The sequence below is a fragment of the Barbatula barbatula genome (genome assembly GCF_947034865.1).
Source record: "Barbatula barbatula genome assembly, chromosome: 9".
Taxonomy (NCBI): Eukaryota; Metazoa; Chordata; class Actinopteri; order Cypriniformes; family Nemacheilidae; genus Barbatula; species Barbatula barbatula.
In genome coordinates this window covers 9,454,892-9,478,366 of record NC_136772.1, presented here as the reverse complement: position 1 = coordinate 9,478,366, position 23,475 = coordinate 9,454,892, and the positions used below count along the sequence as shown (strand labels likewise).

Sequence of the window (23,475 nt, the reverse complement as noted above, 5' to 3'; positions counted from 1 at the left end):
TAAAAATATTAATGTGGGTTTCAATAGATGATTAAAGGATCTTAGTAAACAACTAGGTTTGAATACTTGAAGTGTGTTTTGTTGTTTTTGATGTTACTGTTATAAATAACAGTAAGTTAGGCAGAAACATATGAGCTCTATATATAGAATATATAAATACATACACATTTTAAATGTAAAGAAACAGTTTACAAAAAAGAAAATTCTGTCTTCATTTACTGATCCTACATGTTCCAAATCTGTATAGATGTTTTTGAACACAAAAGAAGATATTTTGCAGAATGTAGGAAAGCAAACAGTTCTGGGGCACTTTTGACTACCATTGTCATTTTCCCTATAAGGAAGTCAGTGGTGGCCAAGAACTGTTTGGTTACAATCATTCTTCCAAATTCTTTCCCTGTGTTCATCTGTACAAGGAAACGTATGCAGATTTGGAACAACTAAAGGATGAGTAAATGAATTTGCATTTTTTTTGGGGGTGAGAACTGATCCTTTAATTGTTTATATTCCCTGGATGTATGATATTATATGGGCTGGAAAATGGAGACCAAACAAAACCAAATAATTGAAGAATTATAACACTGTTGAATAGAATGATGATTCAAATAAAGTGATACACAGTCATTCAGATGTTTTTGTTGTATTTCTCCAAACGAAACACGGAATCAAATATAGAATTCTGTCTTCTGGCTCAAGATCTTGTTTAAGACGAATCAGCCCTCATGCATGAGACTTAATCCCTAAACGTTGGGAAATTTCCACTGTTCTGTAACCGATGAGAGCTGATAGAAAGACATTTTTTTATTACATGGATGACTGAGAATCTTTACAAAGAAGCTGTTATTTATGGGCAGCCATTTGAATCACACAAGCTAGCGCTGTTAGGTATTACATTACGATAAGGAAACATTACCGTAAGCTAACCTACATTCCTTCAGTCAGGTTTCCGGGACTATTTTTCCCTTAAGTGCTGTTTGTGAGGAGGACTGTCAGAAACTTCGGTTAAATGAGCTGGTTTTAAGAGGACTCCTCTAGCTTTCCAAACCAATTTCAGTAGACAATGAGTACAGACAGTAACAGGAGACACTACCAAAGAACAGACAGTTTCGGTACACACTATCAGAGAACAGATAGACTTTATGAACTGGGTTTGCTCAAATTGAAATGTGTTTAAAAGATACACTGCTTTAAAATTACTTTGAAACATACTTTTTTGTACTAAAATGGGTATTATTAACGTTATAGATTTGCAAAACAATAAATAATTTTCTGTATTTCTCCTGTCACTATGTCGATGCAGACAAGCAAAACAAACCTCTGCATTATGAAATTCCTTTTATGTGGGAGCACACTTAAAATAGTTTGTTGATCTGTAAATAATTGAATCTCTGACAACTCACGTACCGCGTGTAACAATTTTCTTAAAAGATAGGCCTACACTTCTGTTTAGTTTTTATAAACACTTACAGCTCATTCAAGGTGTTGTGACTGAAGAGAGAAAAGGTTTTCATGTGACTCTAATAACCCGTCATTTTGCTAAATTAAGCATGAATGTGACGCTGAATGTCATTTCTTACTGCAGAAGAAAGCGTTACTTATAATAGGGGGTTATTAGATGAGTAGTATTTAACTAGTCATGCGATCTCATTGTGGTGTATTGTTATTCATTACAGTTTCACATGCAAAAAGTGCTTCTTTAAGTGTAAAACCATTTAAATTGAGATTTCCAAGTAAAACTTTAGCATTTTTTATTACTTGTATTGGCCTTACAGTATACACACAAGTTATAAATACGAATGCTCAATGATGACACATTTTTGATTCATTAACTTTCTTTTGTGCTGTTTTGGAAATCTGTTTTGTGGTCATTTGAAGTGTGTTTCATGGTATAAGCATATATATGTAAGTATAAAGAGCATATTCATTTAAGCATATTATTGTATATAATAAAGGATTCTTGAGAGTGTATTTTGTGCTAACACAAATGCGTTACATTAAAACATGTATGGCGCACCTCTGACCTCTGGTGGCGAAACACGATTGCAGAGTCTAGCGCCTTTGAAATTGTCCACACTGGCTTTAACCCTCATGTTTTTCCAAACCTATGTGACTGAGATATTAATCAAAACAATATTATTTTGTTTTCCCAAGAATGAACGAATTATTAATTCAATGAATTTGTATTTTATTTCAATTTAATTGAAATAAATTCAATAACATTTAACTTACATTGTAAATAATTGTTTATGTATCCAACTGTTTTAAGGGGCCACTGTATGAATGAAACGTATACAAATGTAAGTATAAACATCATTATCGCTTTTATTTTATTTGTAATGGAAATTTTCCTTGTTAGTGTCTCAACTTATTTGTACTGTGTGAATATTAAATATTTATCAACGTTTCTTATTAACAAGCAAAAACAGTAAAATCTCTGTATATATTCCACAAACATCTGCTTGTCCCATAAGGGATTACTTGTAATACTATATTGCACTTAAGTGAACAAAGCAATTAAAATACATTGCAACACTGATATTCATTTCAGAACACACACCCACAAAACTTATAATGGCACACATTCTCAGATCTTTTGGCCTCATACAGTAAAAGCTTAAGTGATGGAGAAAACACAAAATAGCAGCACAGATTCATAGTACAGAACAACATCATGTACAAAGAAAACTAAATTTATTTTTGGTCTAAAATAACAGATATCTGGTACTGCAGTCCAAAAACTTTTTCTTTGAGTGGTGCATGTTCTCCTTAACCACAAAGAGTAATATGGCTGATTTATTTGCTTTTTAAGATACAAAAGAAACCCATAATTCTTGGTTTCGGTTTATTTGCGATTCGTGTCAGCAATGTTAAACCATTTACTAATTTGCACACAGCATCTCTGAAACTTTTTTATTCAAAAAGTGCTACAAAGCATATTTTTCACAGGTAAAAGGATGTAAAGCTCACAAGAGCTTCATTCCCTGTGAGTTGATCAAGTTCTAGCATTAGAAATATTTTCCCGGCGAGGTCAACAGCAATGTGTGAAACATAGATGGCAGAAATAGATGATGAAAGAAATACCATATTGTTGATTCTTTCTTGTTACATCATCAGACATGGCATTTCTTATGTACTTTATGTATAATTCCAGTTGTTAATCTCTTCCAAATAGCTTTTTATTTCACTTTGCTGGTTAGGTGAATTTACATTCACTTTTAGGGGGCACATACTGTACAGTACACAGGACACATTCTGGCGTTCCTTCTGCACTGTTTATTCATTGATATATGTACACTCATCATGCTGTTTTTTGGTAATCCATCATCAATCACCTACTGTACCATCCCCTGCTTTAAATAAAGAAGCTGGGAAAGAAATATTTCTGCCACCGGTGAAAAGATTAGGTGTATCAAAGCTGTCTGCATTCTGGATGAACATCCTTTACACTGTGATTGACTTACCCCAATAAAACTCTGCAGTGGGGGATTTGTTGTTCCTTCACAAAGATGTTGGAGGTTCTTAGTGAATGGGCACAGAGCCACATTTATTGTTCTTTAAATGTCAGCAGTTTCTGTATTTTTTAAAAGAAGTATCTTATTTTACCAATAAAAAAACGAAATCTCTTTAAAAACAAAATCCATATTGTCAGAGAAAAAATCAGAGTATCTTAAATTATGCTTTACCCTGACCACTTTGGTAAATAGTTTTTTTTACTACTTTTAAGCATACGTCCAACAAAATTTGTCTTGATTCATTTAGGAGAACTTTCTTAATGTGGCAATAAAAATTCAATTTAACTCCAAATTTCCTGGAATTAAGCAAGAATAACCACTTTGCTTCTCAAGCAATTAGATTTTGTTCGTAGATGTTTCTACTGAAAACAAGACACAGAATGTGATGATTTCTGCAATGGCCTTGGCAGAGCCGATCCTCCCTTAACCCAGACTACGCAGGCTGCTCAGGGCCTCTGCACCACCAGGGGGCCCCCTTGAAAACCGAATTAAACACTATACACTATTTTCATAACTTGCAGATTCAACTTTACAGCAATCATTTTGAATTGTCCTTTTTATTCTTAATTTATATAATTACTTTGAGTATTTATGCATGTACAGGTTTACAAATCCAGGATTTATCCACTAGCATAAAATTGAAAAGAAAATTGGTTTGACGTTGGACATTCGATAGTCTGAATTTAGGGATAGTCTCCAAAGTTGCAAAGGCTAAACATTAACGTTTCTATCTTCAATATAATTTAAAGGAAGTCGCAAAACCCGCTGTACTGTGTTCACGTGGGTGTCACCGATGCAATCCACTGTCATATTTGTGTCATCACATTAAGATAATTATTAATGTATTGTCCTATGCTTAGCTTTCTCGAGTAAACTATATTTATCATGTTTTATTTTTGGTAATCACTCATTCGGTTAGTTAAAGTTTTTTTTACAGCTAGATGGTTCCAGAGCCACGCGTTACTTTGAAATCAAAATTTTTACCTAATTTGAAGTTGAACTGCAAGTATAATGTTTTTTGTCTTTCAGTTTTTATTCATTTAACTGTGTTAATTGATTTATCATTTTTATTTCCTATCATTTGAAGTTATGTTTATCTAAATTTAACTATGACAAGGGCCCCCCAAGGTTTGCTTAGGGCCCCCCAGACGTCTGGGATCGGCACTGGGCATTGGAAAAATTTGCCAGTCACATGACCAAATACAACCAATAATCTGCTCTACCACAAGCGGTCAGTTTTCTGTGTCTTTGTTTTCATGTCACCAATGGACCACCTGGCTGGCATAGTCCTCAGTTGTAGTGACCTGAGGATGGTTATCCTCACCGGGTTGTTTGCTCTGGTTGACTTTCCATTCCCTAAACCAGCGTCTCTCCTCGCGCCTCTTCAACCTCTCTTCCTGTCTCTCGCGTTGGCGGGTAAACTGGTATCTCTGCAGAAACAGGTCCTTGGCAAACTCGTACAACTGCATATCCAGGAAATTCAGTTTCTCTATGCGGCGGCGCATGTCGTCACGCAGTTCAATGTTGGCCGCGCGTGTACTGTTGAACTGTGTGAAGGCGGAAATAAACCTCAGGCGAAAGGTGCGCTCGAACAGGTACTGCGTCTTGCGCTGGAACTCTGTGAGGCCGTAGAACGCCATGTTCTTGAGGTTGCTCATTGCACTAGCGAGAAGAATGGGATTGCGTTCGCTCTCGTTCATGGTGGAGAGGTTGTAGCAGCCCACCAGACTGAGATCCGCCAGCATACGTACTTGTCGGTTGTTGGCCAGGTTGGAAGAACAGTCCATGAACTCGTGCAACGTGACCCCTGACCAGTCCTCTCCGCTGTAGCAGGTGGGCAGCTCGTCTTGAGTGGGCGAGCGACCGTCACACATATGAAGGGCAGTCTTCCAGGTAGCTCCACGCTGCACGTGCTTCCATTCGCTCAGGTAGCGTGAAACAGGGTCGCGCAACATGGTGATGTAATAGAAATTCCTGCAGTGAAAATCACAAAATTCAAGAAACTTAAAATAACTCTTATTTTTATAATCTCATGATTCAGTAATTTCCTATTTTTATGTATAAATTAACTTCTGTAGTTAGACTACAAAATAAATAGTTAAGTCTAGAGTCTGACACTCTTGTTGGTAGCTAACCTACTATTCAATGATCTTTCAGAAGTATTTAATAGCCCCCAAAAATTGAAAATTATCACACAAGGGGGAATCTGTAGAATTTTGCTACAATTCCACAGAGCAGGTATAATTCTTAATATAGAAGTAATACATGATGACCCTGTCTGTAAGTGTCGAAAAACCTGAAGCACAATGTTTCAGTGGTACTTTTAGGACGGCGTGTGGCAGCAAAAGTGAACACATTCTTTTTACACACATCACTGCCTCTCTAACAGAGAAAGACCATCTTCTCAATTCTTGTTTGCCTCAGGAAAGCCACATGAAACACATTTCAATTAAACTATCCTCACTAGAGCACTATGGAAGACATCTGTAGGTTAAATAGTGACACCATATAAATAATTTAATTCAGACTTGAACAAGCATGATACACAGAGCAGACAGCATGCACAATTCTTTCAGTAACTTAAGACAGTTAAATTGTCTTGTGGTTTAAATGTGCCAGTGTAACCCTAACATACAAATTCATGGCTGCAATTGATGCTGTTAAAGTCGTAATCTCCATCTATTACGGCGTGCTCGGTACACGTTGACCTAACCAATGTGTTATCTTGTTATTGTGTGAGATGTTCAGACATAAGTGATATGTTCGTCACTTCCTTACTTATGCATATATATATACTGAACCCATCTTTAGTAAACTTTGACTTTGGGTGAACTACACTTCTGTGTCTGTGTCATTCTTGGTCCCCGGATCCGGTTCCTCTGATTGCTCCGTCGACTAGACCCTTCAACTCATGAAAGCTGTATACCTAGGCAAAGTAATAATCTTAAAATAAGCCATAGGTCAATATACACCAAATTAAATGTCCCCAGTGATTGAATCACAGATGTCTTCCTTTGAGCTTTCCTTTGGAAAACACGTGAGAGAGCAGATGCCACCAAAGTGTTTTTAGCAGCAGGCTGATGCATTAATGAAGAGAGAGGAACCAGGCGCACAGTCATGGTCTGACGGAGTGAGCCCAGAGAATGAGGCGGAGGCAGGTGGTGACTGCCTCTACTGCCTCTGAGCTGAGGAGAATAGTGAATGAGGCGACTATGATGTTCCCCCTGAGAGGAAAGACAGCCAAGATAGAGAACATAGAATCCCCAGAGCTGACCCTGTCACTCTCTCTGACTCTGACCGTGGTGTACCACTGACAAGACAGTTTGTGTTTTCCGGTAATCTGGCATTGATGTGATGCCAGACTGTTTCTGTGAGTCAATATCAGTTAGCCTGTGTTCTGCAGTACAGGGTTTGTATTACAGCAGTTGTCATTTATTTAGCTTAGTGGAGGACTTTAAAGATGAAGCCGGCTATTTCTACAACACTGGCAGAACTAGCAGAAGAGTTCTACAATACCTGGAGTTACATCTGTCAGCATTCACATCAATAGCAGTTGATGGGTTGTCACATGTAACATGGAAATGTAAACCTGCATGCTGCCTTGTTTATAATGGGCACAACGTTCTGTAGATCGATAAAGTTTTATAAGAGTTCATCATCTTAGCTGAAAATGGCAACTGAGTTGCTGTGAAAGTGGTTCCATTAGAATGCTGTTCACTCATGTCTTGGGAAACGGATATAAGTAAAGAAGAAATAACTCATACTTTCAAGGACCTTAAAATCAGCTACTTGCGAAAGAATCTACTTGAATTATATAAAGAAGTGGCAAGAAATGATTTTCAACTTTTGACAAATGAGATATTTGCTCTTCATTCAAATATTGTACTATTGTAAAGCACAAATTATGAATTCATGTTGCATTGGTGTGTTGGAAGCGTAAACTGCATTTAAGGGGTGTGACTGAAAATTACACATAATGTGGACGGTTTATTATTAGTTTAAGGCTTAGGACAATGTTTACGAAATATAGATACGCAAAATAAAAATAATTATTATTAATAACAGATTTGTATATTTGATATAAAACCTATATTCCCTGATGTAGTAGCTTGCCTTTTCACCAGATCATTTTGTCCAATCAAAAGACAGAATACACTGCTTTTAAAAAAATCTGTCATCGTTTACATTTAGTTCCTATGAGTGTTTTTCTTCTGCAGGATAAAAAAATATATTTTGAAGAATGTTGGTAACAGAACCTTGGCGGTAGCCGTTGATTTGTATTGGTTATATGTCCATACAATAGAAGTGAATGGGTAACGTCGTTGAGTTCAACAAACTGGTAAAACGTTGACTTTGACCTTTCAGGCAATTTAAAGGAACAGTTCGCCCATAAATGAAAATTCATTTTCATGAATGAAAATTGGCCAAGAACTGTTTGGTTACAAGCATTTTACCAAATATCTTTCTCGAGGGTGAGTAAATGATCACATTTTCTGGAGATCCATTTCAAGAATTGGCGATTTATATTTGTTTCTGCTTGTTAATCTGGACCAGGAGAAAGTCACTGAACATAAAATAGTGTATACTGTACATCAACATCAAAAAGTGGAAATAAATGACACCGTTAAGAAGACTCTAGAGAGAATGTATTAATAGAAAGGTGACACTCATGCTATTTGTCTTACTGGGCCTGTTTCACTGGAAAATCAGTAGATAACATAACATGATGATTATGTTGTGTGGGTGGTAGGAGATGCGTTGGGGTTTAACGCACACACACATATAGATGGGTGTTAGGCTGTAGGGTGTGATTAGAACCCTGCCGGCAGCAGCTGTATCCGGCTCGTCTTTCAGAGTGGGCAGAGTGCAGACTCGCTCTCATTAGTCTGTCCCGGAGACACAAACACATGCAGAAAGTGGTGTCAGAACAAGCCAACTGCAAAAAGGTCACGGTGAGCACTATCAGTGTCACGGTATATTAGCTTCAAACCGCTCTTTCCAGAACCTTAACCTCGGCCGAGAGACATACCCAGGCTGAGCTGTTGCGTGCCGTCCTCATTTCTCCTGCTTGATGTACATCTATGTGAGTCCTACCCCGAAACCATTCCACAAAGCACCTATATCTGTCTGTCTGTCTTTGCTTGGTAACGAAATTGTTCTACCAGAAAGACTCAGACGTAACAATGACCATTTATTAAACAACTGACCAAATAAGGTACACAAAATAACAGCCAACCCCCTTTTTGGTTTAATGGACAGGGACCATACTGGTGGTGGTGGGGAGGAACACAAACAAAGAGTAAGCAACTATCTTATATAGTCCAAGTTTTAGATGTTATAGGTGACGTAAAATTAGAGTCTTCCCACCTGAACTTGCGCCGAAGCTTACATTTCTTGCAAAAATTTTAATTCTGCTATTTACTAAAATATTTTTATTGATTTGGTGCGTTACGGACTGAAAACCAAGATTTTATTCTCTTACGCATCCATATATTTTTTCATGCTGCGTGATTTATGTCTCAACTGTTTCCTGATCTTCAACATTTGGAATATAGCTAGCTGAATTGCACTTCTCATGCATTTGTGGTGCTTTCCGGAGAAAGAAAGTCACAGGTTTGGAACAACATCAGAACAGTGAATGATGACAGAATGTTCATTCTTGGGTGAGCTATTATAAGTTTGTGCAAATATAGCTCAGCTGTTCATCTAAACTAGAGAGAGGCAAATGTTTTGAAGGATTACTTGACGTTTACCAAATGTCTGACATCAGGATCCCAGTGAAGCCCTTAAAGGGCTAATATTGGATGGCTAAAACAAACACTATTTCTGTATATTTGGTGTAATAAGGTGAGTTTACACAGTTTAGCGGTTAAAAAACACATTTGTTTTCACATACCATGCATTACTTTTGCCACTCTGAGCATCGCCTTTCTGAAACGCCTCGATTTTTAACAAAGCTTATCGCAGGGAAAAGTGCGGTAAGCTCTGATTGGCCAGCTACCCAGCGCGTTGTGATTGGCCAAATACCTCAAGCATGTGGCGGAAATGTAACACCTCTTACCATATTCGGAACATCAGCCTTCAATGCATAATGACAGCTTATAATGTGAGTTCAAGCCCGAATATGATCCAGAAAATGCATGTGACCATGCGGATTAATCAACTTTCCCCGCACGACTTTGCCAGCAGAGTGGTAAGGTTTTACTTTTAAAAAGTATTAGTTTTAACAATTTGATTGTCATGATCACGGGGGGGGGGGGGGGAGACACGGCCAGAGGACCCAGGTGCAGACAGCAGGTAAGGGGTTAACAGATTTTTTATGATAAATGATAAGAAACACCCACAAGGGGGTAACATGACTAGACTTGACGAACACATGACTAGACTTGACGAACACATGACTAGACTTGACGAACACATGACTAGACTTGACGAACACATGACTAGACTTGACGAACACATGACCTCACCACACAACCACAGTTAACCAGTAAAAGACAGAAGACACGGGGGCATTAAATAAGGGACCAAATGAAGAGGGGAACAGGTGTAGGTCATGAATCAATAACGAGGAACCGAGAGGATGGGAACAGAGCTGAGACCATATGGAAGGCCATACGGGCCATAAATGCCTCTCTCCACAAAAAACATGAGACTCTGCCATGATCCTGCCACTAACCCAAAAGAAGCATGACATGATGCGGCAGAATCATGACATTGATAACTATAGCCGACTGCTTGAGCGCGACAAAGTCAATAAAACATATTATAACAAGGCATTTGTTGCATCCAGCAGGGACATGGTAACTGAATATAACGATTTATATTTACTTTTTTCATGTAGCATCAAGCTGCAGGGGAGAACAGCCAGAGGATACGAGGCTGAATCCAGCTCCCGATGGATTCAACCTCGGAAATATATAACAATTTCTGCATTTGTGATCGTTGGAGCGCCAAAAAGCTTACGTTTGAATAGTCAGTTGCAAATTCTTTATTGATGAATACGTACTAACATGCTGTGAGTGAGAAGCGGCAGATTATACTTACAAAGTTGGATTTGCCCCACTTTTCAGAAACACCCTTTGTGCATAACCAGGTGTTAATGTGCTGCACACACAGTAACAGTGTTGTAAATAAAACTTAACGACAGATTTCTAATTGTGTCCTCGTTTGGAAGACCCAACTAAGCAGTTTTTCTTTTGTAATGAAACAGCGTCTCCACGACATGGCGGCAGCAACAACAAGACTACAGCGGGAATAGACACGTTTTCGTTCTCTGCGTGTACAGTACGTTTTGGGCGGTGTTCTTCAACGCTTCTCACGAACTGACATAGAAATGTGAGGCCGTGTTTAAACAAGGCGTTTAGGTTTGGAATAGCCTCCGCTTTTAAATAAAATCTCTTTTGGTTTGAGACAAAAAAATAGCTAATTTACGTGTCTAATATATGCATGAACAACTTGTGACACACCATAGATACAGGACAACATAAAATCGCGTCATAGGACTCCTTTAAAATCCAGAGAGAATAACAGTGTTGTGAAGCAATGTGTCTCAATAACACTCAGCTGTCAACACCTAGAGGCACTGCAGGCAACAGAGCGCAGCACGAGAGAAATCACTGAGTGCAGTAACTGTACATAAAATGACAACAGCTGAGATTGAGAAGATAAACTGTCATAGAGCATTAATGACTGACACTTAGACAGCTCCTCTGAGTTTACTGCAAACAAGACGTATAAAGTTTAAACTTCCCCTGGTCGTTTCTAGATTTCTGTAGCTATATGCTAATGGTTCTGCCCATAGGTGTTTATCTAAATTGTGTTTCCTAAACAACAATAAGATTTAATAGGGAGCAAGTTAATACTTTTGTTTAAATCATCAATTTCTCTGATTTTTCTTTTGAGAAAACCGATCCATACACCTTTGGGATGTATGGTTTCATAAAAAAGCTTCAACATCCCAAACATTTTTGTCACACAAAAGGTTCTTTGTGTGGATTTTTTACGGTTTATTTAAAAAAATATGCTAGACAGAGAATATTGTTGGAGAGAAGTTCTTAATTTCTTACTTTTTAAGCACTTTTAAGGTTTCATGGGGGGACCAAAAATGGTTCTTCTATGGTATTACTGTGAAGAGCCCTTTATTTTTGTGAGGGTATGTACACTAAACAAAGTTAATTATTCAACCAAACATACTGGATAACTAAAGTAAATCTCCAAAGTTACATTTACATTTAGCTTTTTTTAGCCTTTTATCCAAAGCAACTTACAAATGAGGTAAACAATGGAAGCAATTGGAACCACATAAGAACAACAAAATGCATAGGTGCAATAAAACTGGTCTCATATAGCCCACCACAGTATACAGAGCTAAGTGTTTTATTTATTTATTTATTTTAAGAAAGAGCAGAAAAGAGATAGAAGTCAGAACTGATCCTTCAGGTGCTGACGGAAGGGATGTATTTTCAGCCGATTCTTAAAGATGGCTACAGAATCTGCTGATCCTGTAGCTGCGGGCAGATCATTCCACAACTGTGGAACCGATCCAGAGAAGGCATGTGAGAGCGATTTTGTTTACCTTTTTGGGATGGCACCACAAGACATCGTTCGTTTGCAGAGCATAGGGACCTGCCAGGTACATAAGGCTGCATAGCGAATGAAGATAAGGGGTTGCCGAAACAGTGGGGGTCTTGTAGAACAGGAGCAGAGTCTTGAATTTGATGCGAACGACTGTAGGCAGCCAGTGTTACTTAATGAAGAGAGGAGTGACGAGTGCTCTCTTCGGTTCATTGAACTCCACTCTTTCCGCTGCATTTTGCAGAGTTACAAATCTCAAGTTTGTATTGAAAATATACACCTGGGTTCTAGACCTAAATTACTAGAAATATGATTAAAGGAATAGTTCACTTAAAAATGAACTTTCATCATTTACCTACCCTCAAGTTGTTTCAAACCTGTATATATTTATTCAAAGTCAATAGTGCTCTTTGATCTCTCAGAACTCTTTGGTTGCAAAAATTCTTCCACATGTCTTTTTTTGTGTTCAGCAAAACAATTAAATGTATACAGGTTTGAAAAAACTTAAGGGTGAGTAAATAATGACAGTTTATTTCATTTCTGGATGAACTACTCCTTTAAATGTACCATAGCAAACAAAGGAACCATCTCCAGACAGATCTCTCCATTCTTTAGCCATGTCCATTTAAGCTGTGTGTTTTAATAGCATGTTATTACACACAGTGACACCATCAAGCTCTGCTATTGTTCATCAAATTACATGCTACCAAGCAGACAAACATATGCTACCAAACTATACGCTTTCCGCTACAGTCTATGGGTCTTTTGTCTTGGCCAGTGCTTGTTGATGGGAGGTTTACAGCCCATTTGTTTTGTGGTGTAGTCCTTAAATGGATACTCTACACAAAAATGAAATTCTGTCATGAATCACTTCCCATCTAGTTGTTCCAAACCTGTAGTAATGTATCAAAGAAAGATATTTAGAAATATGTTAGCAACTGACATTTCTGGGACATCATTGACTACTGTAGTGTAGTAGGAAAGACTAAAATGGCAGTCAAAGGTGCACCAGAACGGTTTGCTTTCCTAAATTCTTCAAAATACCTTATTTTGTGTTCAACAGAACAAAAAAAATGTAACAATCATTTTTATATTCCATGGTAGTCAAAAATGTCCCAGAAATGTCAGTTTTTCCAAATATATTTGTGTTCATCAGAACAAAGAAATGTATATAGCAGGTTTGGAAGATCTTTGTGGGAGTAATACATGACACAATCCTTACAGAAGGTGTCTCGAGGGGCAGCAGTTTGATTTGAACTTTGTGTCATTATTTGTGAAGCAAATGTTTTTCTAACGGCATATGTAGATTAATCTTCACAGAAAACTCAGAAGTGCACTAATCTATTCATCTCTAACCTGGCGATATCGGATCAAAGTTATCACACACGTAAACACCAGCGGACATACATGCATAAAAAACACATTAATGTCCATTAAAAATGCTTATAAAGGCACAGCTTTTACCAACTGTTTATATTTGGATATACCTACTGAAAATATCCTGCATCAACAAAGTATAAAAAAATACAAATATCCAGAACCTCTGTAGCCAGATCATCCACACTCATTTGTCAGTGCATTTTCTGCACACATTTACAATTACGACTTCAGTAAAGATTTTTGAAAGGAACCTGATGTATTTACAGGGCTTGTGTGCAGTACCGTAAGAGCATTATGATCGAGGCTGAGAGCGCACTCAGCACCTCTATTGACTTCTGCCCTTTCCTGATTCAGTTTCCTCACCGTGTCTCACAGCCATCAGATCTCCCGCGGGACCTCAGACCTTTCCTCAAAAGGTTGCTGGATTAATCACGCTTCTGATTCCGCTGAATTTCACACAAATTCTCCGCTCTGTATCCGTCCATCACTTATTTCATCTCTATCCCCGTCTTGCGTTCATCTTCTTAATTATTGGTATCAGGAATGACATTTTGTCTCGGTACAGGGATATTCTCTGTGAAATTACACTGGGCCAGAGTAATACCTGTAGATAAGGAGGATCTTTTTGCACTTTGTGGGGAGGAGAACAGAGGTGAACCTAAAAGTGATTTGCATTGGAAAGATAATCGAACAGATTCTTGGTTGTCAGTGATGATGACAAAGATAAGAAGAATGTAAATTGTTATTATGTGAGAAAGTTATAAATGCACAACACAGCATGGTTTGAAACTTTTTCAGTTTAAGGTACAAAGAAACTGCCCCTCAGCCATAGGCGGAGATGGGGGGGGCGGGAGGGCACATGAGTAAGTTAATTATTTTAAAATTCATGTTTTTAAAATGGATGTTTTCTCCTCTGGCGCGAATCTCAAAGTATCACGTGAGTAGACCCTCCTCTCGTTCTGTTCCCACTTTAGTCTAAACGTCAAGAGATATGCAAAATGGATATTCAACGTTTTTTTTAACAAACCTACAGCTAAAAGAGTGGAGGTACCTTACTCTGAAACGTCTGATCTTTATTCTACTGCCGCCAAACCTGATACAGCAATCGAGGCCCTTTCAGAGAACTCATCTGGCTGTGGAACCTGCAGTACTGCTTCCCAGAGCATGTGAGTGGATCTGAGCGGTGAGAATTTCCGCTCCCCGCTCATGTGGGTGTTCGCTCCCCCGCTTCACCGCTCAATGTCGCACCAGATCGCTCCGCTCCCCGCTCACCTACAATTTCATCCTGCTCCAATGAAATCGCTCCATGCTCTCTCAAATAAAAAATTCCTCTGCATGCCTTACACCTGCCCTTTTCAACCAAACCTTACGGCTGCTTGGCGGACGTGGAGCGGGTTTGTTGTGTGACTGCTGCGGAAAAAATCTGCTTCACTTCTATTCTGTCGCAGCGGTTGCGGTGTGGTTGGTTATATCCTATAAGGAAATCACAGCAACAGCAACATCGGTCAAAATAGAACATATATTTATTTCAAACACAACAGCCTAAATCCAAGTTTTGAACATAAATTTAAAGTTGGAGTGATGTCAGTCTGAGGCGTCAAACAAACTAAAAAGCTCAAATTAACATCCATATGTTGAACATAAATTATCGATGCCTATAAGAAATTTAGGCTATGTGCCTTTTAATTATAATAGCCTTTGATTAGCCTTTGAGCCTAATTATATAGCCTTTGATTAATAATGATAAATAATAATGAAATGATGGTCGTCCCTTACATTAGCCTATAAATAAATAGGCTATCTACAGTTCTTTTGAGTTCACCTTCAAGAAAACAAGCCTGGACAATGTTTGAGGCTTCAGACTAGTTCAGTGATTTCTGGACACCAGGCCGGCAGCAGAAAACACCCTCTCGGCATTTGCAGACCCACTAGGGATACTGAAGACAGTGCGAGCTACTTTGGCCAGAACTTTATGACATCTGCGTCCGGTTTCTGCCTCTGGGATGAAAGGATCTTTTCAACCTCACCTTTGGCGTCTACATCTCTCTTTCAAAACGAAATACTTTTGAAGTATAGGCTGACAGTTTTGTTAATTGTTCAAGGCACATGTGAATTCTGGGTGGATTTGTGCATGCCCTAGACTCGTGGTGTGAGCGGTATCGAACCGGAGTGAGACAGAGCGATCGCTCCGGCCTTCGAAAAAGAAAAAACTCCACGCTCCAACTAAAAACTCCACGCTCCAACTGTTTACAAAAGTGGGAGCTCAGAACTGGAAAAAAGCTGTCAGAGAAGCTCACACAACATGCTTTGTCACAGGTACATTTATCAAGCATGGAAATGTGGGAGCGCTACAGACTGGTACGATAGGGTCTGTGGCAGCACAACTGTCACACAGCTATCAAAGCACAGTACAAAAACACAAGACAGTACTTGTGCAAATCTGTTAATATTGTAAAATTTCTATCCAAACTAGGCCTGATTTTCCGCAGACACCATGAAGATGCTGATGGAGACACAAGGGGGAATTATTTAAGCATATGCAATTTTTTGTCTCTCGACGACCCTGATTTCAAATCCATGCAGGCCAAATATTTTAATGCACAAGGCGAGATTTTCAGAATTAAATTATTGCATTGTGTGCAGAGCTTGTTCGTGAAGAAATACCAAAGAAGTACACAAGATGGGTTTTATTGCTGAAGACCAGCTTTCTGTTTGCATTAGATGCACAGAGGGGCTTCAGATAAAGGAGCAACTTACTTTCTCCAGGGATTGTTTCTGGCATTAAATATGCATTGCAGTCTTGTGGGTTGAAGGACATTCTCATAATTCCACAGGCATATGATGGAGCCTCAGTAATGTTGGGACATTTGAGTGGTGTTCAGCAACGAATCAAAGAGGAATTCCCCTTTGCTGTGTATGTTCATTGCATGGCGTATAAGCTGAATCTTGTCCTTGTTGAATCATGCACAGTGAACAGAGACATTAAAACATATCTAAATGTGATTCACAAACTGTACTCTATGTTTGCAGAGCCAAACAACCATTGCAGGTTTCTGATGATGCAGAAAACACAGGCTCAAACCAAAAGAGATAGTACTGCAGAGTGAAAACGTTTCCAAATATAGATATGTTTATGCTATCAAATCACAGTATGCTGCTATCACTCGCTGTTTGGAAGACATGGAAGAAGAGGGAGAAAAGTGGTATTGAGGAAGTTCTACACGTAACACACAAAAGTGTTGTGACTCCTGCAGCTTGCTCTGACACTGTCCGTTGGTTCTGCTATGCCAGAAAGAAGTTTCTCAGTTATGAGAAAAATCTGAAGAGAACGATTTTAATTTTTAAATTTACCGGAAGAGTATGGAGCGATTTTAGTCTCATTAATTATTCATGCGTAAAACAAGATACACACATGCGTAAACAGTTTTGCATGCATAAAACCTAATTTACGTGCACATAGTATATATTTACATTTACGAAAAGCAATTCACGTGCGTAAAAACAAAACTATTTTCTCACCAATTACGTTTCGCAAACATACAACTGCGCACATAACTTTCGAAAAAGTTAAAATGTACGCGTTTGTCTTGTTTTACGAATGTGCAAATCGTCACACACGTGTGAATCGCCTTGGACGTGTGTGTGTGTTTTTTGAGACTCTCCTGGCGACGCAACCCCTTCCACTAGGGTTGTCGTACTCTTTAGCCAATCAGATTCAAGCTTACCATTCAACCAATTACAGGACTCAAGGAAAATGGCTCTGCGCAGCTTTGGTGCGGCACATATTTTGTTTTGTAGGCTTGTCTGTTTTAAAGTTTTTAAATGTTTCTTACGTTACCATTACGATGTGTTTATGTGGTTGCCAATCCAAAATAATAGAGTTGTTACATGAACATAGATGATTTTGGTTACATGTGGAATAAAGTTTTTTAATCCACTGCAAATCTTCAGTTTCCTCCCATTTTGCGATTCATTGCTGTATGTCATGTCTATTTACCTTACCGTGTTTCTATCTGCGGTCAGTAGTATTGTCAAAGACGGTTTGTGTCGTTTTTTTAAATTAAAATCTGATAATACTAGTTAACTTTAAATGTAGTCATTTATTAGTATGGGTCTATATAGGCTAATATATCTATCCATTAGTAAAATAATCCCTTCAATGGCGTTTACAGAAGCCAATAAGGAACATAACACGTATGTCTAACTAGACTATATTAATTTACATGAAGAAAGAACTACAAAGTCAGGGGAAACATTACAGTATTTCAAACTGACTTGACAGAACGCATAGTGAAATGAGACCAGGTGGACAGCAGCGAAGTAAATTGAGTATTGTATTTTTTTTAACAGTAAAAAATATAATATATTGTACCCACAAAGCTGCGCAAGCGTGGAAAAGATCGTAATGTGATTAACGTGCGGTAAGGGTGATGCATCATTTCCGTTCTATTTGAGCCAATCTGCACTAAAGTTGCGCAGAGCCGTTTTCCTTGAGTCCGGCGCCCTCAGCGGGTTGTGATTGGTTGAATGGTAAGCTTGAATCTGATTGGCTAAAGAGTACGACAACCCAAGTGGAAGGGGTTGCGTCGCCAGGAGAGTCTCAAAAAACACACACACACACGTCCAAGGCGATTCACACGTGTGTGACGATTTGCACATTCGTAAAACAAGACAAACGCGTACATTTTAACTTTTCGAAAGTTATGTGCGCAGTTGTATGTTTGCGAAACGTAATTTGTGAGAAAATAGTTTTGTTTTACGCACGTAAATTGCTTTTCGTAAATGTAAATATATACTTTGTGCACGTAAATTAGGTTTTATGCATGCGAAACTGTTTACGCATGTGTGTATCTTGTTTTACGCATGAATAATTAATGAGACTAAAATCGCTCCATAGAAGAGAAGATCGTGGACATCTACGCAAATCGGAAAAAAGAGGTGGATTCTACTAAATTAGGTATAAGTTTAAGATATACGTTTTATTTCTTCTTTGTTTAGCCTTGTTATTGGTAAATGTATTTTAAATATAGAATAAATTATATAGGCTATAAATCATTGAAATGTAGGTAGGTGCCCTTCCAGGCAAAAATGTGAAACTCCACCAAGGCCCACAGCATCTCCTAATAAAAGAAATGTCTCAATATTTCCACTTTCACTTAAAGTCAAGCGGTAAAAAATACCTGAAGCAAAAATTTTATTTGGAACCCATTTGTATGCATGCTAATAAGCAACTTGTTAATATTGAGATTTGGTCCCTATACTAAAGTGTTACCACTTTTTCACGGTGTCTACTTGGTCTAATGGTTTAGGGCTATTTGGTTTTATTTGCCATCTAAATGTGATATTAAGGACGAATGTAAAGTTACAGCAGTCAAAATGTTTTTATGTGGTAGATCTAAGCTTGCCTCTGGTGGATCCCCAGGCCAAACAACAGCTATAATCCCAATGCAGGGTCTCTAGCACACCACCCCTTAGGCTAGAAACTGCATTACCGTCAACACACTTAATATTAAAGCCAGAGCGCGAGTGAAAACATGACACAAGGCAAACAAGGATAGACAGGTTAAAGTCAATGTGAAACTCTTTGCCCATTTTACATCCGGGATGCATTTTTGAATGAAACAAGATTGTTTCATCACAATGTCCCAGTTTTTTTAATCAGTAATTTATCATGATTAGAAAAGGGAGGAATAGGCTTGGTGATTTCAAGATAGATTTTCATCCTTGGAGACTATGTAAACGTTATGACACGACTATGATGACTTAATTTGCTTTTTGGCAAATGTTTAACTTTGTTATTAAATGAGGTTGCACTCAAATTATCTCTATATAAGACACCACAATTAATGTTGAATGGATAATTGAAATAAGAGAAATGCAAATATAGCCCATAATAACAAAACCAAATCCATCTTAATATTTCACTTTGAGGAGTGACATTATAATTGACATGCTGCATTATATTCATGATCCACAGTCTCAATTTCATTAGTGTTCTGTCTGTGACAGACGCGGACACCCGTTGACTACACAATACAGATGTAATTGTCTGTTGAAAGCTCTAATAACCACTTTCCTGAAAATTTTTGAGAAGAATCAGGACAACTCAACTAAAAGTACATTTGAATCAGCTTCTGTCTGTCTTTGAATTGTTTTTGACCATTCATATCACGCATCAGTATCTCTCCAAAAGTACGTTGCTGCAGACTTGTGCATGTTCGATATAGTTATCAATATAATGTAATAATTATAAAATCCTTTTATGCGTCGGGTCTACACCTCTGTCTTCCAAGATGTCTGGAGGTGTCTGCTGTATTTCAATGTTACTCATTTGTTAACAAACAAATCTTTTATCTGAGCAAAAATATTTCTAAACGTACCTAGAATGTATACATATTATATTTGACTTTATTTTGTATGCATTATCTATTCTATTTTCTATATTCTTATATTTACTGCCTTCTATGTTGTAGTTCAATAACCTTTCTTTTCAGTGGTTCATTAGTAATAGTCTGTAGGAGACTGACATTTTTGAAAGGTTTATGTAATCAAAGATGCTTTAATGAAAACATCATCTTTCGCTTAAAGTACTACAAGGGTTTGCAGAATTCTTTAGTTACGGAATAAAATGACAAACATACGACAAACCATAGCTATCACATACTGTATCCTGTCACATTGATTTTGAACTCTCCTCCAAATGCATTGACAAATAATATATCCATTGGTCAGCTCAAGGGTTCATTTTTCTAGCATCCCCTTGCTATGCACACACCCCACTAACTTTCTCAATACAGCATTGACTCAAACATTGAAACTTTATAATACAGTTTACAGTCAGCTGTGCTAAATACCTACAGCAGATCTTTCGCTTGTTAACATACTTCAAAAGGTAATGTCCAACAACAACCATGAACCATCTAGCAACAGATTTCCACAAACCATTAGAAAATATGCAAATCGTGCCCATCTGCAAAGTAATGGTTGAAAGATCTTCAAGTTTCACTGCAACAGTTGATGCATGGTTAAAGCTTTTAGGATTGTAAGCTTAATACTTAAATACATCTGTCATTTATTATGAAAATTATAACATACTAAATATTTCAACCGATTTTTTTAACATTATAATTTGTAAATATCCTCAAAAATCGCTTGCTTTATGGACAATTACAGAACCAATTTACGATCTTTCTTAAGCAGTAATGTGCTCATTTTTGCCTATTTGCAACCGTCTCCCTTCTCTCTTGACAGAATGGAACAACAGCCTGAAAACATGCATTATTTGTAACGGATATCACCCCACAATTGTGCCTGTACTCCCTCTGGCAGGCTATAATGGACCGTTTTCCAGACTCTCTGAACCTCCTTCTGTCTCTTTGATAGTGACGGAATGGGGACGGCATGTCACCTGGGAAGAAACAAGAGGAACGAGGGGCCCTTCATTTACTTGACATGGTGTGCATTCTGAAAATGGCAATCAGTGGCAGTTACAATGCTGCACGGAACGCCTGCCCTTTGACCCTGGCACGCTGCGATGACATCTACGCTCAGAGGCAAATATTCAAACTAAGATGTTTTTTTAGTCTTAGGGTTACAGCTCTGACCGGTCCGGTTTCTTGGATTTAGAGGAGCATTTGTCAACTGGATGAGCTAGGAGACACAGCAGTGAACGCAGTGGTATATACTCTATACAGTATGTGTGTGTCCTTTGGGAGGAAATGGGAAGGCTGTCTTGCGTGAAACACAGGAAAGCACTTAATACATGGTGATGACATACTCTTGAATGTGCAAGATGTGAAAGAAGCTCCCGCAGACAGAACATCAAATCATCTCCACGTTTTCAAAGCAATTGCAAGCCGACAGTGGGAGGGAACATAGGTGTTGAGCAAAGATAAAGAAGAGAAAACCAAACTCGATTAGACAGTTCTTTTAACACCAATTTCAGCAACGTTTTAAAAATCCTAGCAGCAATAATTATATGTTATGTAAGTCTGTGGACCATCGCTATGTTGTGTGAGATGCATTAGCATTTATACTACATATACAATATGAATGTGCTTTTCTTTATGCCTCAGAGTGTGCTCTGAACGGGTGTATTATTTAGATTTGTGGTTTTCACTGATTGATCATAATCTTAAAAGTGTGTTAAATAAGAGAGTTAAGGTATGTCCCAAATCTTATCCCAAATATTCTATGCTATTTTGTAAAATTAAAAAAATAAGTGCACTTCAAGTACCTAGTCGATGCACTAATTTAACCCTCCAAAAACACCTATTTGCAATGAAGCACAAGGTGTGCAAATAGCCTACCTGTTTAAACAAACCATTATTTTCTTGTGACGTGTTGCATCTACAGGTAAATTCTTAATTTGAAAAAACTGTCAATTATTACTAAACTTTAATTGTGCCAATAATGTCACTAAAGTTGAATTTTGAGTTAAGGAGGTCTGAATTTTTGAATGATGTGACAGAGGTCTAGTTGGTAATATAAAAAAGTACATTAAGAATGTTTCAATGAATAACATTATGTATAGATTTCACATTGTCTGGGATAAATTCGTATAATTCCAGTTAGTAAAAACAATTCAACCAGTTCGGGCAGGTCATATTACAGACCTTTAGATTCCATCGGTCCATATCATAGTTTCTTCTGTTATTTTGTATTTCTGTTCTTTATTGCATTAGACTCCGTTTATATCCTATTTTTGTTGCTGTTACTTATAGGTCAAATATTAAAACATATGCACAAATATTGCATCCAGTATTAGTGACTTTTCATTATGTTTAATTAAAAGGGATATTGTCTTTTTAATTGCATTTAATATCACTTAATGCATTAGTTTACCCAAAAAAATGAAATTGCTGTTAATTTACTCACCCCCAGTCCCCAATCACGTCTTGTCACGGTTCATGAGTCTGTGGGTTATTTCTGTGTCTCTGTCTTGTGTGTGTGTGCACGCGCGCGCGTTTTCGTTGCTTGGAAACAAGCCAGCAGGTCAATAGTCTGTTACGGGTTTGGTTGCTCGGGTTTCTGAGTTAACCAACACACTTCAGAGATTGAAAGTTTGGCCGCCACAAGAATTACTTCTCCACCGTACCAAATTCGCCTCGGTGTTCCCTCTTCATTTCCCTCCAATCTTCGTAATTTCCCAAAGAGGATGCTAAGGTGGCCTTTGTCATAACTCTACTCACAGGACGGGCGGCTAGCTGGGAAACTACCATGTGGGAGCGTAAGTTGCCTTGCTGTGCCTCATTCATCTCATTTTCGGAGGATTTGAAAAAGGACTTTGATCATGCTGCTTCTGGAAGAGAAGCGGCAGGACTTCTAGTGGAGCTGCGTATTTTTCTCATCGTTTGTCGTCCGCCGAGCACAATTATGATATTGGTAACAGAGAGTTCCTGGTGGTCAAGCTTTTTTGGAAGAGCGGGGCCATTGGTTGGTCGGTTCGGGGATTCCCTTTGTCGTTTGGACAAGAATCTTGAATACATCAAGTGTACCAAAAGGCAGGCTCAGTTGGCAATTTTTTTCGATCGTTTTAATTTTTCTATTTCTTACCTTCGGGTTTGACGTGGTTTCTGACAGGGGACCTCAGTTTGTTGCCAAACTTTGGAAAGTTTTGTAGATTGTTGGGGGCCACTGTAAGTCTTACTTCTGGATTCCACCCCCAGAGTAACGGCCAAACCGAGAGGGCCAACCAAGATTTCGAACACATGTTGCAGTGTTTGGTCTTTCAGAATCTGCTAAATGACTAAATGTAAGAACCCCTCGTCCTGGAGCCCGCAACTCTCATGGGTTGAGTCATTACCAGTCTCAACTACAGGCCTATCTCCGTTTGAGTGTAGTTTAGGGTACAGCCACCTGGGTTTTCCAGTACAGAATCCGAAGTCATGGTTCCCTCTGCCCACGCATTTGCCCAGAGGTGCCGGTACACCTGGAGCATGGCCAGACAGACCCTCCTCCAGGTGGGGGTGCACACCAAGGGTCAGGCCGATCGCCAACGGTCGAA

General features: G+C 38.4%; 1 protein-coding gene across 1 annotated transcript in view; it reads right to left on the bottom strand.

Moving 5' to 3' along the window:
* Positions 1-2,299: 2,299 nt before the first annotated feature.
* hs6st3b (heparan sulfate 6-O-sulfotransferase 3b) overlaps positions 2,300-23,475 on the bottom strand; it is a 55,414-nt gene continuing 34,238 nt past the window's right edge. Inside the window, exon 2 of the mRNA XM_079465175.1 lies at positions 2,300-5,486. Within this exon, the coding sequence (XP_079321301.1) occupies positions 4,772-5,486 (715 nt within the window). The 3' untranslated portion in view covers positions 2,300-4,771. The remainder of the gene's footprint in view (positions 5,487-23,475) is intronic.